This window comes from Carya illinoinensis, chromosome 2, assembly GCF_018687715.1.
Source record: "Carya illinoinensis cultivar Pawnee chromosome 2, C.illinoinensisPawnee_v1, whole genome shotgun sequence".
Taxonomy (NCBI): Eukaryota; Viridiplantae; Streptophyta; class Magnoliopsida; order Fagales; family Juglandaceae; genus Carya; species Carya illinoinensis.
Window position 1 is genome coordinate 6,331,777 of NC_056753.1, and position 15,717 is coordinate 6,347,493.

The following is a 15,717-nucleotide window of genomic DNA, read 5'->3' on the forward strand; positions in this document are numbered from 1 at the left end:
CACACACACACATACAATATATATATATATATAGACCCCCTATAGCCTTTCCTTGATGATATATGGATCATGGATCATGACGACGACGATGCTACTACCGCCGCCGACATAACGACACGTCCAGGGCCAGGCATTGCATTCTCTTGGCTACCAAAACGTCCAAAAGAAAATTTAGTCTTTAATGATAGAATCATGCAAATGGTCTACCAAAAAACATCGATTGAGATAGACGGGTAATGAAGTCTTCCCATAAAATCTTCTGCTAGAAACTAGCTTAAACAGAGGCAATACAGGTTTCAGAAAGTTTAATCACAAGGACATGAGATAAAGATTATTAACTCAGCCTAGCAAATTAAAGCAAGTCTATTCCAAACACTCAGAAAATCGTACTGTCTGATCTAGTAACCATGCTGATTGAAGTGAATAAGAAACAAATTCCCAGCGGCATTAGTTCATCATACCAGCCTCAACTCCTGCGCCTACAACCGAAGGACGAACCAGCAGCAACAAGGAATTTGAGTTTTACAGCAATTCTGCCTCTGATTCATTGGCACTGATGAACTACTAAGTGTCCAAAGATAAGAGATGGAAAGAACAAATAACATCTCACTGAATTTTTTTTGGAGGCCGAAAATGTGCAGTGAGTATTTTGTGTTTTCCACCCCCAATTAGTTCAGTTGTTCAAGTCATCAGATTCTAATCGAGTGTATACAAAAGACAGTCACATAATCCTCAATGAGTTGGGTCTGGATTGAACTTTACAGTTTCTCTCCAGATGAGCTCCTTAATATTTTCTTCAGTAAATGATGGTTGCTCAAAATCAAAACTGAAAGGGCTTGGACAAACAGGCTCCTCGTTGATATCATGTAGAGGTGCCAAGTATGGGTGATACAAAGCCTCATCAACTGCAACAAACCAGGTATTAAAATTATTTTCAATGGAATTTATGGGAAAAGATTCCATCAAAATGAGTAATTATTTCAACACAGTAGTCAATGGTCCTAGGATCAACAGTCTAATCTGCACCCTACAAACAACTCAGCAGCGTTTGACATACTAAATGCTTTCTTGTAAAACCTCTTGGACCAATTACAGCTTTGGCACAACACATGCATTTTTATTTCCAATTTGAAATATCATTTTGACTTGTGCCCACTAGAAATGCAGTCAAATAAGCCAAATCTTCTAGTAAAGACTTGTAACAACATCAAACATTTTTCCATACAATCTTCCCCAAATTCCACTGCAAGTAGAGTGCTATATAACTCCAAAGCAACTGTTAAAAACTAACTGATATAATTGATGATGGGGGAACTCATGATACCTGTAATGCGCCTGTTTGGATCAAACACGAGCATCTTTTCCAGTAAATCAACAGCACCAGGGGACATGTTTGGAAATCTAGAAGAGAATTCCTGCTTTGGGAACTGTGGGAGCTGTCTAACATATCTTCGAGCATTATCACTTCGTAAAAACCCAAGACTGGAATCATCAGGTGAACCTATGAGCTTCTCACAACAACAGGAAAATAATGCAATTGTCAAAGTCAGTCTTGACTCTCAACAAGACAGAACAACTATTCATTTCAACAGAGTACTAACATAGACACAACAGAGCCAGGAGGAAAAGGAAAATGTGGGAAAAAGAAAGGAAAACCAGCAGCAGCTCTGTTGACACAGGAATGCATAGTCCGTCATTTTGCATGTGACAGTCAACCACAGAAGGAAATGAAAGGACATTCAAACCGGATTGACTCCTCAACCAATTCACTCCCACTTATTATCTCTAGTCCAAGGTGGTGTCTGTTCATCTTTGAAAAGAGGAATTCTTAGTCTGTGTTTCATGACAACTGAGGCTTGGCTTTCCCAAATTCAGTTATATGTTTATGCAATTTCTTCCATTTGGCAACTAGGAATATTTTCATAGACAGAAAAAACACAGGGGAAGAAGAACCTTTCAGAATGGGTTCCCCTACTCAAAACAAAGGGGGGAGGATTCAGACGGATGTATAATCTGAATTGAGTCTTGGTCTATAAATTTAGTGAAAAATTACTAGTGAGTGAAAGATCGGGAGTAATGACACTTAAATGTGGTATAGTGGTGTATCAACCCAGAATGATCGAGATTCTTGATGCAAAAAGGCACAAAATGAGATAGATTTTGTGATTAATGAGCAGAATAACAAAGAAATGATTGTGTTCGATTGCAAACAAGGGCATTTTTGTATGCATAAACCAGCAGAAAGGAAATATAGCACATTTTCATTTTCTGCAAGGAATTTTTAAAAGGCATACTTCAGTAATAAGTCTCAACTGATGAACATAGTCTTTGCCAGGGAACAGGGGTTGCCTCGTCATGATTTCACCAAGAATGCAGCCCACCGACCAAATATCAATTGCTGCAGTGTACTCTGAACAATTAAGTAGCAGTTCCGGTGCTCGATACCAACGAGTAACAACATACTCAGTCATGAAATCAGTTTCAGACGTTGTCCTTGCAAGCCCAAAGTCTCCAATCTTGAGGTCACAATTTGCGTTCAGAAGCAAATTACTGGGCTTTAAGTCACGATGCAAAACATTTGCTGAATGTACATATTTAAGTCCTCGCAACAGCTGATACAGAAAATACTGCAAAGGTAGAATTTAAGCTTTTATGAGAGCTCAAGCTTGAAAGATAGCAACAAAATCGTAAATGTTGCTACAGAAATTCATGTTACAATACTACCAGACATTAGAAGAATATCTTTGTTCATTCATTTTCCTTTTCTGCTGGCCAGGACAAGATATCAACCAATATGTTTTACCTTTAGTTCATTGTCATGTTTAATACAAATTCCAAAGAAAAATTCACGCTATTCAGCATAAATCTACTCTAGTCGTTTTAAATCAGATAGATCCAGAAAACAATCTAAACCAATAGTACCAACTCAAACATATATTAAATAAAGAATAGAACCACAATCTTACAGGAGATGGGAGTTGCGATAAGCCGACTCCTATATGGCTATTTTACAACGAAATGATTTCACCAAAAAAAAAAAAAAAAAAAAAAAACCTAGACAAAACTGAGTGGAGAAAAGGAATAAATGGCATCGACAAGTGAGTATGACATGTTTACATTCAATGGAAGGCAACCTCATCTTTAGTCCATATTTTTTCTTTTGATAAGTAAGAAGATATTTTATTGATATAGAAATAAGCAAAGCACAAGATCTTTAGTCCATATTTTACTTCATGCAATTTATTGTGATGATCATGAACCCTGTTGATACTCATACCCTTTCCCATATCCGTATCTAAAGGTTTGTGAGGAATTACAACAGCCCGCTGTTGCATAGATGAAAAACAAAATTAAAAAGAGAAAAGAATTTTAGGACATATTAATGGATCCTCATATATATGGATGATATGGCTGGGTAGTTTAAATTTAATCAAGATGATGCTCAGTAGTCAAATATCCATACAATGCAGACCTTGCCAAACTCCCACTTTGGTGAAAAACAGAATGATTCTTATAAATAAAAAAAATTGGACTACATTTTTCAAATCCATGGTAAACATTTTTTATAAGTAAACTCATGGTAAACATAATATCTTCATCCAAGAGATAGAAGTAATGCCAACCCGACAATGATCATCTGTCAATTGTTGGTTGGAACGTATAATCTGATGAAGATCAGTGTCCATTAATTCATAAACAATGTAAACATCATTGAAATTCTCCTTCTGTGGAGGCCTAATGATGTCTTTGAGGGCAATAACCTGCATAGGATAAAAAGGGAGCCTTAAGCATAAATTCAACTAAAACAGAAAGCAACCCTTGGGATAATCTCTCTTATCAAAGCTAATAATAGTACCAGCAAGAGTGATAATATGTGTGTGTGTGTGTGTGTGTGTGTGTGTGATAGAATTCTAGCATATGCTTGAAACTATCCATAATTTGTCCATACAAATAATCCTGTCCCTGTAACTAGGTTTATTGAGCTAGATATGTAAAAAATCCACTGTCTGTCCCTGAAACCCAGGTTCACAAACAAAGAAATCACAGGGACTACGCCTGCTGGCAGAAAATACATAATACGTAGAATTTAGAACACCGTCGCAATAGACAGGATTTACACCATCTTTGCCAAACATATGGAAGAGAGCTTTGATAAATGTACTGGTTCTGAGACATTTTGGCCTTTTAAATGTAAAGGATAATGACCCATTCCAGTGAAAATTTTCCGCCCATAAGCAATTGGTGAAAACCCTCTGGAGTTTAGGGATCACAAATTCAAAATATATGGCATAAATAAGAACTTTGCAAATTTCTAACGACCAAAATCATGGCCAAAACACGTACGTCACAAAGATACAAGGCTGACTCATGCGTAGATAAAGGAAAAATGACAAAGGTAGCTAGAATTACATTTTCATGATCCATGTGATGAAGAAGCTTTATTTCTCGTAAAGTTCTTTTTGCATCTATTCTGTTGTCAAAAGCATTTCCAATCTTCTTAATGGCAACCTCCTCACGTGTCTCTGCATTCACAGCAGCACTGAAGAAAGAAGAAGAAAAATTAATTTTTCTTCAGGATATTGTTGAAACTGCAAAAACTCGTCATAGCACCAAAATAACATATCATTCACATGATAAGCATAGCCTCTCAACACATGATTTCTCAACATGTTTAATGCTTAAACCAAGACACTGACAAGGTCATCCTAAACACAAGCAATTTTTTTTTTTTTTTTTTATAAGTCATCCTAAACACAAGTAACTGGGAGCACATTGCAAACAGTAAAAAAAAACTAAAAAAAAATAAAAAGCATATCCGTCATAGTTCCATATGCATTGTGCAATCATTACAGATTAATCAAATCCAACACCCATACCTGTCCATGAGCAAATGCTGACAAATTGTAGGTGCATGGCCAAATTCCGGTTTAAGGTTGAATTTGATTAAATCAGGAAACCAGTATAAAGTAAAAGAATATTTGTTTCACCCAATTAATTTCGGGCTGTTTAAATGAAAATTTAAAACGAAACAAATAATTTCAAAAAAAATTAAAAAAAGAAGGGAAACACTGGACACAGTTCCCCACATTTGAGACCTAGGCCGAGTTGACAACTCTGACACAAACTCAAGATTTATAAACAATTAGTCAATACACAAAACCATTAATGCATGAAAACATGGCCGAATATCATAAAGACTGCAAGACTAAATGAAAGAGTAAATTTATATTGTACGCTGTGATATTTATCGTCAACAAACTCAAAGTCAGTTACTCCACAACCGGGTCATCAACCGATTTATAACCCAGTTGTTTCACATTCTCAACAACCACAGCTTCGATGTGAGTGTTTTTAACCTGAAAGTAATGATAATTAGCATCTGTATCAACGTAAATCTGAGGTCATCAAGACGATTACAAGGCATAAGCAAGAACGTATACAAAATCAAATGATGAAACCATGATCTTCATTTCAGCCATCAGGAATAACTAGACAAAAATAAATAAAGATCCCAGTGAAAATCAAACTCACCATTAAAGCTAGTCCACAGAGAAAAATCTATAATCACACCAAATCAACAGCCAAATCTAACAATTAACCCACAACAAATCAGCTTCGTACTACAAAATTCCCAGTATAACTAACAACCAACAAGAAAATTAAGCCAATTAGATATATGATCCCTACGATAAATACTTTTTTTTCCTGCTAGAAACCAAGAAACAAGAAAGAGTTTGCTCCCAGAAGCAGAAACAAAAGAAAGAAAAAGAGAAGGGAAAAAAAAAAAAAAAACTCGAACCCAGAAAAGCTCTTACCAAACAATACCATAAGCGCCTCTCCCGATGGGCCGAATGGGAGGGACATACTTACGGGAAACTTCAAAGAGGTTACCGTACACATTGTACTGAACGTAGCGCCCACCATGGGTGGGAATCCCTCTGATATTATGCTCAGCTGAGCCAGAGCCAGGATCCATTTGAGGCGTCGGAGGGACCTTTGACTTCTTCTTAAGCAAAAATTAGCCGGAGGAGAGGAGGAGTGGGGTGGGGAGGGCTATATTGGAGGAGGGTCTGAAATTGGAGAAGCCGTGCCGGTAGTTGTAAAGGTAGTTGACATCTCAAAACTTCCTTTTGGGCTGCTTCTGGGAAAGAGAGAAGAGAAAGACAAGGGGCGAGTGAAAGAAAGAGCAGCGGACTTTGAAATTTGGACTGGGAGACGCGCTGGGTGGGTGACCCGTGAACCATGAAGACTTTTCTACTTTTCCTTTTTCTGAGGATTGGTGTGGTATCTGTGAGTGATTATCTTTCCTCCTCTTGTTTTGGGTTTTGATTGGGGAATCTTATTACCGTTGGGTTTTAATTTATATTTTTTTTTAAATATTTTTAAAAAATATAAAATATAAATATCAATACATTAATAAATATTTTTTTAATCAATAAATATAAAAAATTTAAAAAAAATTAAATTCATGAATGATCAGAATAAGAATACAAAATAATAGACATATTAGCATTATTCATTATTAGATACTGAAAAAAATAAATGCTATTATTTCTTTTCCTAGAATAATATTGTATATTATATTTTTATTTTATTTTTATCCTGTTCAAATGTGATATTTTTATTATTTTTAAATTATCTTTTATTTTAAAAAATTCAAATATTAACCGACAATACCACCTCATTACAGTGAAAAGAGAGGTTGATGAGTATATTGATAATTGATATGGCATAATTTGTGTTTGAGTAATGTACCCACCATTCCTTTTATCATTAAATTCCAACCATTTTCTTAGGTGGGATTAAATTATTAAAAATTATTTATTATGTCTAATTTGTGTGTCTATTATTTGATATCACGTCATGAGATGATAAGAGGAAGACAGTAAAATTAATGATAAATAGAATTATTTTTTATATTTTTACATAAATTCAAAGTAGGAAATCTACCATTATAGTCCGTCTATGGATGGTTAATTTTTATTTTAGATTTTATATTCTACAATCATATTTACTGTAACACATTTTGCCATATTTTTTATAAGAGTAATGCTATATATAATCGTAGAGTGTGTAAACGTTGTATAATCACTTTAACAATTATGACTGTAAATATTATTTCTCTTCTTACAATTAAAAATGACAATTTTTTTTATTTTTTATTTTTTTGACTTTCAACTCATATGAAGTGGAACCGTGGAAGCGTAGAAGCACGTGTTAGGTTATATGGTCTCATTTGCTGAGCAGTGAACAAAAGTGGTCGAAAAATTCTATTTATCGCCTCTATATCACATCATTATATATAATTTTTTTTTCTTATTAAATATGTGATATATAAATAATAAGTAGGAGAATTTTTTTAAATTTAATAAAAATAATTAAATTAAATATATTATATAGTGTATGGGATGTTGAATAGAAGAGTCAATGTCAAGCCTGTTGAAGTCGATGCATGTGCATTGAATTGTCAAATAAATGGTTCAAGTCCGCTCTCGAAATTTCCTCTGGAATTTGGACTTTTACTCCAATTCTTTGGAAATTTCAGTGTTTGTTCCTTTTCTTGGTCTACGTTCAATAATGGACATATTAGATATTTCAAGTCTCAAATTGAGCACCGTTGTCTTGCTCCATTCATCATTTTCCGTCGATTTTTAAATAGTAATGTTATACATCACATCATTATTTTATTTATATCTCATTATATATAATATGATGCATTTATCATAATTTAATAATAAAGAAATATATAATAAATGATCATTTCATCGTGATAAATATGTCATATCTTACTTGATAAGATATAAATAAGATAATAATATGATATATAAAATTTTTCATTTTTAAATAATTTCATCGCAAATATCGAATCTTTCCGTATCGGTTATGTTAAAAAATAAGTGGTATTGTATTTTTTTTTATTTTTAAATTATAATGGATTCCATTATAAACAGTATGCTAACACATTGATTTTTTTTTAATAAAGTTTCTATTTAAAAAATTGGATTATATACTATCAAACCATAGGTTCTTGATAAAAAATTTAAACCATTTCTCGTGTCATCTTTGCGCATGAGCCATGCTAATACATCGGTTTATGAATAGCAAAACTCGATAATTAAACAGATAGAGACGAAACTCTTCTAGATAACACAAATTTCAAAAGAGTGACATGGACAGTATGATGTCAAGTGCATTTCGTGGGCAAGAGGTTAGATAGATTATATAAATATAAGTGGGGACAAGTATTAACTAAGGTGGCCCTGATATTATAAATTGAGTTCAGCGTTAGGTGAATGCATTTGTTATATTGTAAGAACAGTGAAATATAACAAATGGCAGTATTGTGTGGTCCTTGTGTATCCAAATTATTACTTTTTTTTTTAGTCTAAGATAAAGTTTCGATTAATTCAATGTCCCGACTTATCTCAAGCGCACAATCGTACAGTTGGTACTGGGAAAGATGAACCATGCAAATGCAATCGTGTCGGCCTTCCTCTGCCAAAGAGTATAGTATTTACACATGAGAAAGATCAATCATACAATTGCTTTTTGGGGTTTCTTAGCTGACATGCTTTTTCAAAGGAAGAATAAAAAGGAGCCCGCTTAAAGTAGACGCAGGGCTGAAAATGGAGTAAGGACTAAAGACTAACGTGTGGTTTTGGGTGTTTTACGAAGATAATATTTTATAATAAAAATAATTTTATAATAGGATGATTATATCAATTTATATTAATTTTTATATTTTTCTAAAATTCTTTTATATCCCATACATTTCTCTTTAATTTTTATACGAGTAGTATTGTATTAATTAATTCTTCTATACACAGTCGTGTCATGTAGATGCTGTGCAGTTGCCTGCAGCTGATTTATAAAAAAAAATTTGGAATATGAAAAGGGAAAAGCAGATTGAAACCACCCATTTATGTGGTTTCTTGTTTTTGAGGGTGCGAGAGAAGAAGCTCAGCGTGGCTGATCCAACTCTCACAAGCTTCTTCCACGTGTTTTTTGCAGAAGATTGGGGTGGGCAATTTCGTGGGTAGGTTAACGGAAGGCCGTTGGTGTGGGTCAAGCCCGAGCATCGTTTGGGTTAGCTTGGTCACTGGTGGGCTTGGTTTGGGTTAGCTTCGTGGGCCAGCATTTCAGGTCAATGACATGGGTCAACTTATGGGTCATCTTCGTCTCCATACCGTCAGCACCACCACGACCACCTCTCATGTTCTGGTTCTAATATGTTCTTCTGAAAATGTATTGCTGCCCCTTTGATTGTGGATCTATTTCAATATGCTTCAATAAACATGCGAGTGATTTGATTTGTTCTTGTTGAATTGAGATAATTGGATATTTTGATAATTTTAGTTTGATTCTATTTATTTAAAGAAGTTTAGTCCACTGATGGTTTGATATATATATATATATAATTTTCGTGTGATTTGCATGAGCATTGTATCGGAATATGGCTCTATTTGATATATATGTGGCTTTGTTTGATATATAATTTGATATACATGTGGCTTTGTTTCATGAGATTTGCATGAACATGGTAAATATATATTTTGGAGCGTTCATATGAGGACCAATATCTTTGTTTGAAAATGTTCTTTACCGTTCTAATTCATATGGTAAAGTTATTTTAAAACCTTGGTTTCATTCTAATTTTGACTAAAACCAGCCATTATCATGGATGTAACAGCTCTTCTAAAAAGATTCTCCACAAAGAACTTCAATGTAGATTAGATGATAGTTTAGAAGGCTAGCAATGTTCATATTGGTAGAAAAAAGTTACAAACTTGATGGATCTTCTCTACAGTTTTCCGTCCATCTGAATATATTCTAGACCCTTCTGTGTTGGAGGATGAACATTGCTATGACATAGAATAACAAAAGAATAACAAATCCTTTCCATCAACATTTTGTGGTAACATGATGACCAAACTTACAAATTTCAGGCACCTTCATCTCTAGAATATTTACTCAACCAGCAATGAAATACAAGTTACATCTTCCTTGAAGTTGAAGCCCATAGAGAGACTCTAGGCAACAGTCTTCATTAGCCCACCCATTCAGCCAAGGAAAAGAAAATATTGCAGGAACAAGGGTTAGATTAAGGTAAATTAGAGCACCTTTTGTAGCTCATCCACAGGACTATACTCATCATCCCTGGTTTCGCGTCCTTGAAAATTTGCTAAGTCTTGGTCCTATATATAGAATTTCTCACCTTTATAGCTCTAAATTGCATAATATTTATAGGCATAATCTTTCAAATATTATTAAGATTTATGAAGAATGGATGAAGTGATTTAAAAGGAGCAAAGGCTCCCAAGAACTTATACATGTTATATAAGTTCATAATTCAATAAAGTTTTATTATTATTAGCAATATTAATTTAGTTAATTAGTATATACGTTAATAGAACATTAATTTAAAATCAAGCCTTATATATATATGTTAATAATCTCATGCATGATAACCTATCAAAAGATGTGCTACATATTGATGAAGATACAAGTAACTTAGAAAAAAATTACTTATGGAGATGAAGCATCAAATTTTACACTAGCAGTCAAGGTAAAATAGTTAGCAATACATACTCCCCCCCTCTCCCATATTAGAGAAAATAATAGTACAAATGGGAAAAGGGGAATTTTTGCAGCTTTCTAAATCACCCTTACATATGCTAAAAAAGTGGGGTTTTTTTTTATTTGAATTCAGGTTTCTTCAAATTTAAGGCAATTCAGTAATTACATTTCTATTCTGTGACCGCCTAAAAAAATTATGTGACCTCCTAAAAAGAAAAGTACATTATCCATTGTGGTATGAGGGAGTATAAAGCAATCTTAATCAGAATAGATAAAGGTAGAAGTTACAATTTTTTTTGATTGGTAGAAAGGTTGAAGCTGTTGCGATTGACCCAAATTTTGTATTGTAATTTTTATTTTTGCTAAAAAACACCCATTGTAAATCTTATTTGATGCTAATCAAATTTTGATTAATTTTTTTTTTTTCTTTGAGGAAGTATGTACAAGATTAGTCTTCACTCTCTCTCTTGGTCGATAGAATTAATTTTCTTGAAAACGTATCAAAGACTGGCCTTAGATGTTGAACAACTTGTACAAGGCATGGGAAAAGAGGAAGAACACGCATCTCTCCTAATACCATCCAGTTCAAATCCTCCAAACTCAATATGTTATTTCATAATTAAAAAATTTATTGCAACTCAATGTTTAGCATCCTAATTATTATTATTATTATTATGTTAGGACATCCTTCAAACTGGTTTACTATACTTTCCAAATTATATGCACGGTTACGTTGGACCAGTACTTGCATGGTCACCAACTATATCTAGATGGCAATAAAAATCCAAGCAACATTTAGGTGTTTTTTCAACTTTGTTCTTGTCTTTTAATTATAAGTTAATTAATTTTTAAACAGTTTAATATGTTTTCATTTTTTTATGTTAAGCAAAATGTTGGTTACCCATTTCAATATGGGATGGGACCTCCGAGACCATTTATCGCTACAAGCTCCACAAAAAGTGCAAGAATTGGTCAAGAAGATAGACTCGATTGTTTGGAAACTGAAGCGCAATATACTTCCGCTAGAGTTGATGAAGAAATTTTGTTGGATAGACGAGATGAACAAGAAACTGACGATGGCACTCCTGGTACACCACAGGTAGTGCCATCGTCAAATGGTGATGATATCATTGAGAAGCCAAAGTCGGGGATGAAGTTCAATACGTTTGAAGATTTGTTGAGCTATTATAAGGATTATGCTAAAAAATACAGGTTTGGGATGATGACACAAAGGAGTGAGAGATTAGAGAATCAAAGTGTTAGATATGTCACCATTGGTTGTGCACGGGGAGGGAAGGCCCCGGAATAAAAGTTCTAATATCGCCAACCCACATCCGACGGGAAAGACGAACTATAAGGTAAGGATGAATGCCTTAAGAGTCGAGGGAAAGATGTGGTTGACAACAGTCCATAACACACATAATCATGTAATCAGCCCACAAAAATCCTGTTTCTTTCGATGTAACAGAGAAGTGAGTGAGACTGTTAAAAGAGTCCTAGACACAAATGACTTAGCTGGCATCTTACTGAATAAGAGTCACAAGTCTCTTGTCATTGGCGCAGGTAGCTTCAAGAACTGCCCATTTTTGGAAAAGGATTGTCACAATTATATCAACAAAGCCTATCATCTACGACTTGGTGCAAGTGGTGCTGGAGCACTTTGAGATTATTTTATGAGAATGTAGTACAAGAATAACGGGTTTTTTGCGTTGATGGATTTAAACGATGACGGGAGGTTAAAAAATATTTTTGGGCAGATCCACATAGTCGGGCATAATGCTTTTTGGGCAGATCCACATAGTCGGGCAGCCTATCAATATTTTGGTGATGTGGTCACATTCGACACCACATATCTGACTAATATGTATGTGATGCTCTTTGCACCATTTGTTGGTGTAAAGCACCATGGACAGTCGATTCTTTTGGGAGCTGGGTTGATTTTCAGTGAGGACACTGAGACTTTCACATGGTTATTCCAAACCTGGTTGTAGTATGTGGACGGTATAGTTTCAAAGGCTATTATTATTGATCAAGATAGAGCAATGAAAAATGAAATTGCTATTGTCTTTCCAAAAACTCGACATAGATTCTACCTGTGGCATATACTGAAAAAAGTCCACAAGAAGCTTGGGTCATATGTTGGCTACAGAAGTGGGCTGAAAACTCAACTGATGAAATGCATGTACGACACATAAACTATTGAGGAGTTTCAGAAATGTTGAGCCAGGTTTATTAATACATATGATTTACATGAGAATGCGTGGTTAAAAAGCTTATATGCGGAGCGTGAACATTGGGTACCAGTTTTCCTAAAAGATCACTTTTTTGGCTGGAATGAGTACAACCCCAGTGCATCGAGAGTATAAATACTTTTTTTGACGGTTATGTCCATTCAAAGATAAACTTGAAGGAGTTTGTTGACCAGTTTGACAGTGCACTGAAGAAGAAAATTGAGAATGAAAATCAGGCAGGATTCCAGTCATTTAGCGGCACCATTCCCTGCGTATCTAGATCTTCAATTGAAAAGAAATTTCAGGAGTTGTACACCAACACTAAATTTAAGGAAGTTCAACAGCAAGTAATTGGTGTGCTTGATTTGGATCCATCTCTAATGACATCGGATGGTATAATGAATAGTTATTTAGTAGAAGATGAAGTTCGTCTTCAGGAATTCACTAAACTGGTTACATATTCAGTGAACTTTAATGTGGAAGACTACAATACAAAGTGTTCATGTGGGTTACTTTAGATGAGGGGGATACTATGTAGGCATATTTTGGCCGTATTCAAATTTAACGGTTTAAAATCATTACCTAACTTGTACATTTTAGACCAACGGAGGAAGGACATCAAGAGGAGATACACGTTAATTCGAAGTAGCTATGACATAGGGGATTAGAGGCCAAATGGTAATACATATTCAACTCTGTTGAATATGTGTTATGGGATGATAACTTATGCGGTGGATTCTAATGATCAATTTAAAGATACAAAGAAGACGATACACGAGATGACTGAATTATATCGTGAGAACCAACGCCCCTTATCTTTGACCCAAACAGGTTCAAAGGCGATGAATTTTTTGTCTATTTCCTTAAATAGTTCTTTATAACTACTAAAGAGGAATTACAATTTCTATAATTATATGATGTCCTATTTAACATCTCTTTACCCCAAACAGGTTTGGAACTTGGTTTTACGTCACTGGATAAAACTGCAGTTGGTAGTTCACAATAAGTCAAGAGTCTACTTATTGTCAGAGGGAAAAGAAGACCCCATCTCTGAGGAGAGCATCCAGAATGGAAACAAACATGCGAAAGGTTAAAGCCAAACAGAAGAAGCATAAGTGGGAGGAAAATGCAAACATGTGCATGTTTTAACATTGGGAGAATTAAAATTTATTTTTATGTTCATGTGTGTTAGATTTATAAAGTTTCACTAAGAAAAATGAGTATTTTTATTTTTTACTTTATTATTTTCCAGATGAAGGAGATACAGCAGCCATGGGCACACGTAGGAATTTATTTGATGAAGGAGATATAGTAGTCATGGGCACACATACGAATTTATTTGGGCTATCAGAAGTGTGATACCTCGTTTTTTACGTGTATTTTCACTGAAGGAGTATTTTAATTTAATTAATATATTAGTTCTTTTATTTTAAATTATTGTATTTTAATTGGATTTATTTTAGTTTGATGTGTTGTTTAATTTATTTTAGTCGTTTCATAGTTTTTAAAATTGTCTTCTTCGAATCAATTTTTAGACTCCGGAGGTGAGGATTGGACCTCATTTCTTTTCCTCATCTTTTTTTTTTTCTCTCTTTTTCTTTTTCTCTTTTCCTTTTCTTTTTCCTTTCCTTCTTTTCTTTTTTCTTCTTTTTCTTTCTTCTTTCTTCCCCGCGCGCTGCACGTCCTCTCTCTCTCCTCACTATCACCATCCAACTTGTGCCGCCTAGCACCACCGCTCTCCGGCGATGTGGCCGACACCACCCACCCATAAACTTCCCCCTCCGGCCGGTGCACCTCTCCACCAAATCTCACCTCCATTCGAGTCGTCATTTGCTGCCAAGAGCCAATCTAAGCCGCACGGTTTTTGTGCATTTCTGCCACCGTCGCTCCACCTCCGGCCACCATCTTTTTACCACTTCATCACCTACCTATTGCCGTCCTAAACCACCAATTTCTAGCCCCGATCCGTTGCCGGAGCAGCTCCCACGAGCGCAACTCCGATTTGCCCTTTTTTCGCTTCCACCGCCGTTTCCACCGTCACCCATGGCCAAAACTCACTTTCATTAGCTTCATAAACATCTCTAGGGCATTCCCTATCAATTTCAAGTCTTGGTTTGTCACCGTTCGAAAGTGGGTATTTTACAACCCACGGCCACAGTGTATTTTACACTGTTACGTTGCTTTTTCTCCGCCATTTGCAACGTCGTGATCCTTCAAAAATTACCTTATAGCGCTATAAGTATTTTTCAAACTCTATTTTAGATTTAAATATATTATTGCTTTTACAATAAATTCATTGACTGGTTGGTTAATTCCGGACTGAGTCCGAGGAGTCAGGGGTCGGATGGATTGAGGACGGAGTTATTTGGTTTTGTTGATATTGTGATTGGTTGGATGATTTGTATCTTGAGGTGTGTATTGCATGGTGTATTCATGTGCATATTTTAAATTGAGAAAAACTAGCTTTATTTGTGTGAATGGATTTCGGGTGCGTGTGTATCACAACCCCAAGCCGAGATGGGGTATTATCTCGGTGGAGCTCCTCTGGTCACTCGGGAGTAGATAATACTGAGTGACATCCCCTGGGTTGTCGCTGGGCGACGACCGGATCGCACGATACGGTAACATTGTCGTGTCGACTCCGTGGTTTCTAGGCTGGCGGGGACTAGAGGATGGCCTGGTCCAGGTACGCGCTGGGCGCGAGAACTGGGCATCACTCGTTTAAATGTCACACGCGAAGTTGTTACCTGTGGTGTGGCACAGGAGCCAGAGTGTGCGAATGATCCCTAGAGGAGATCATGGTGCATGCAATAATTGGATCGAGTTTTTTTGGATATTGGATACGGGCCATTTTCTAAGAAAATGGTGAGGTTATGTTTGAGATTTTGTGATCCATTTTCTGGAAAAA

General features: G+C 35.4%; 1 protein-coding gene across 1 annotated transcript; it reads right to left on the reverse strand.

Moving 5' to 3' along the window:
- Positions 1 to 204: 204 nt before the first annotated feature.
- On the reverse strand, positions 205 to 6,278 carry LOC122299095 (mitogen-activated protein kinase homolog MMK2). Its single transcript, XM_043109028.1, has 6 exons — positions 5,817 to 6,278; positions 4,411 to 4,540; positions 3,624 to 3,761; positions 2,295 to 2,627; positions 1,325 to 1,508; positions 205 to 905 (listed from the first exon to the last, which is right to left on the reverse strand). The coding sequence occupies exons 1-6, from the start codon at positions 5,975 to 5,977 to the stop codon at positions 733 to 735; spliced, it is 1,119 nt and encodes a 372-aa protein (XP_042964962.1). The 5' UTR covers positions 5,978 to 6,278; the 3' UTR covers positions 205 to 732.
- Between the last annotated feature and the right edge of the window lie 9,439 nt (positions 6,279 to 15,717).

Excerpts from the sequence above, each read along its gene's own strand:
- LOC122299095 (XM_043109028.1), bottom strand. The coding sequence starts at position 5,977 with ATGGATCCTGGCTCTGGCTCAGCTGAGCATAATATCAGAGGGATTCCC. Across the intron at positions 2,628-3,623 it reads TGACAGATGATCATTGTCGG|TATTTTCTGTATCAGCTGTT; the intron begins GTTGGCATTACT and ends CTACCTTTGCAG. Across the intron at positions 906-1,324 it reads TCCAAACAGGCGCATTACAG|TTGATGAGGCTTTGTATCAC; the intron begins GTATCATGAGTT and ends GGTTTGTTGCAG.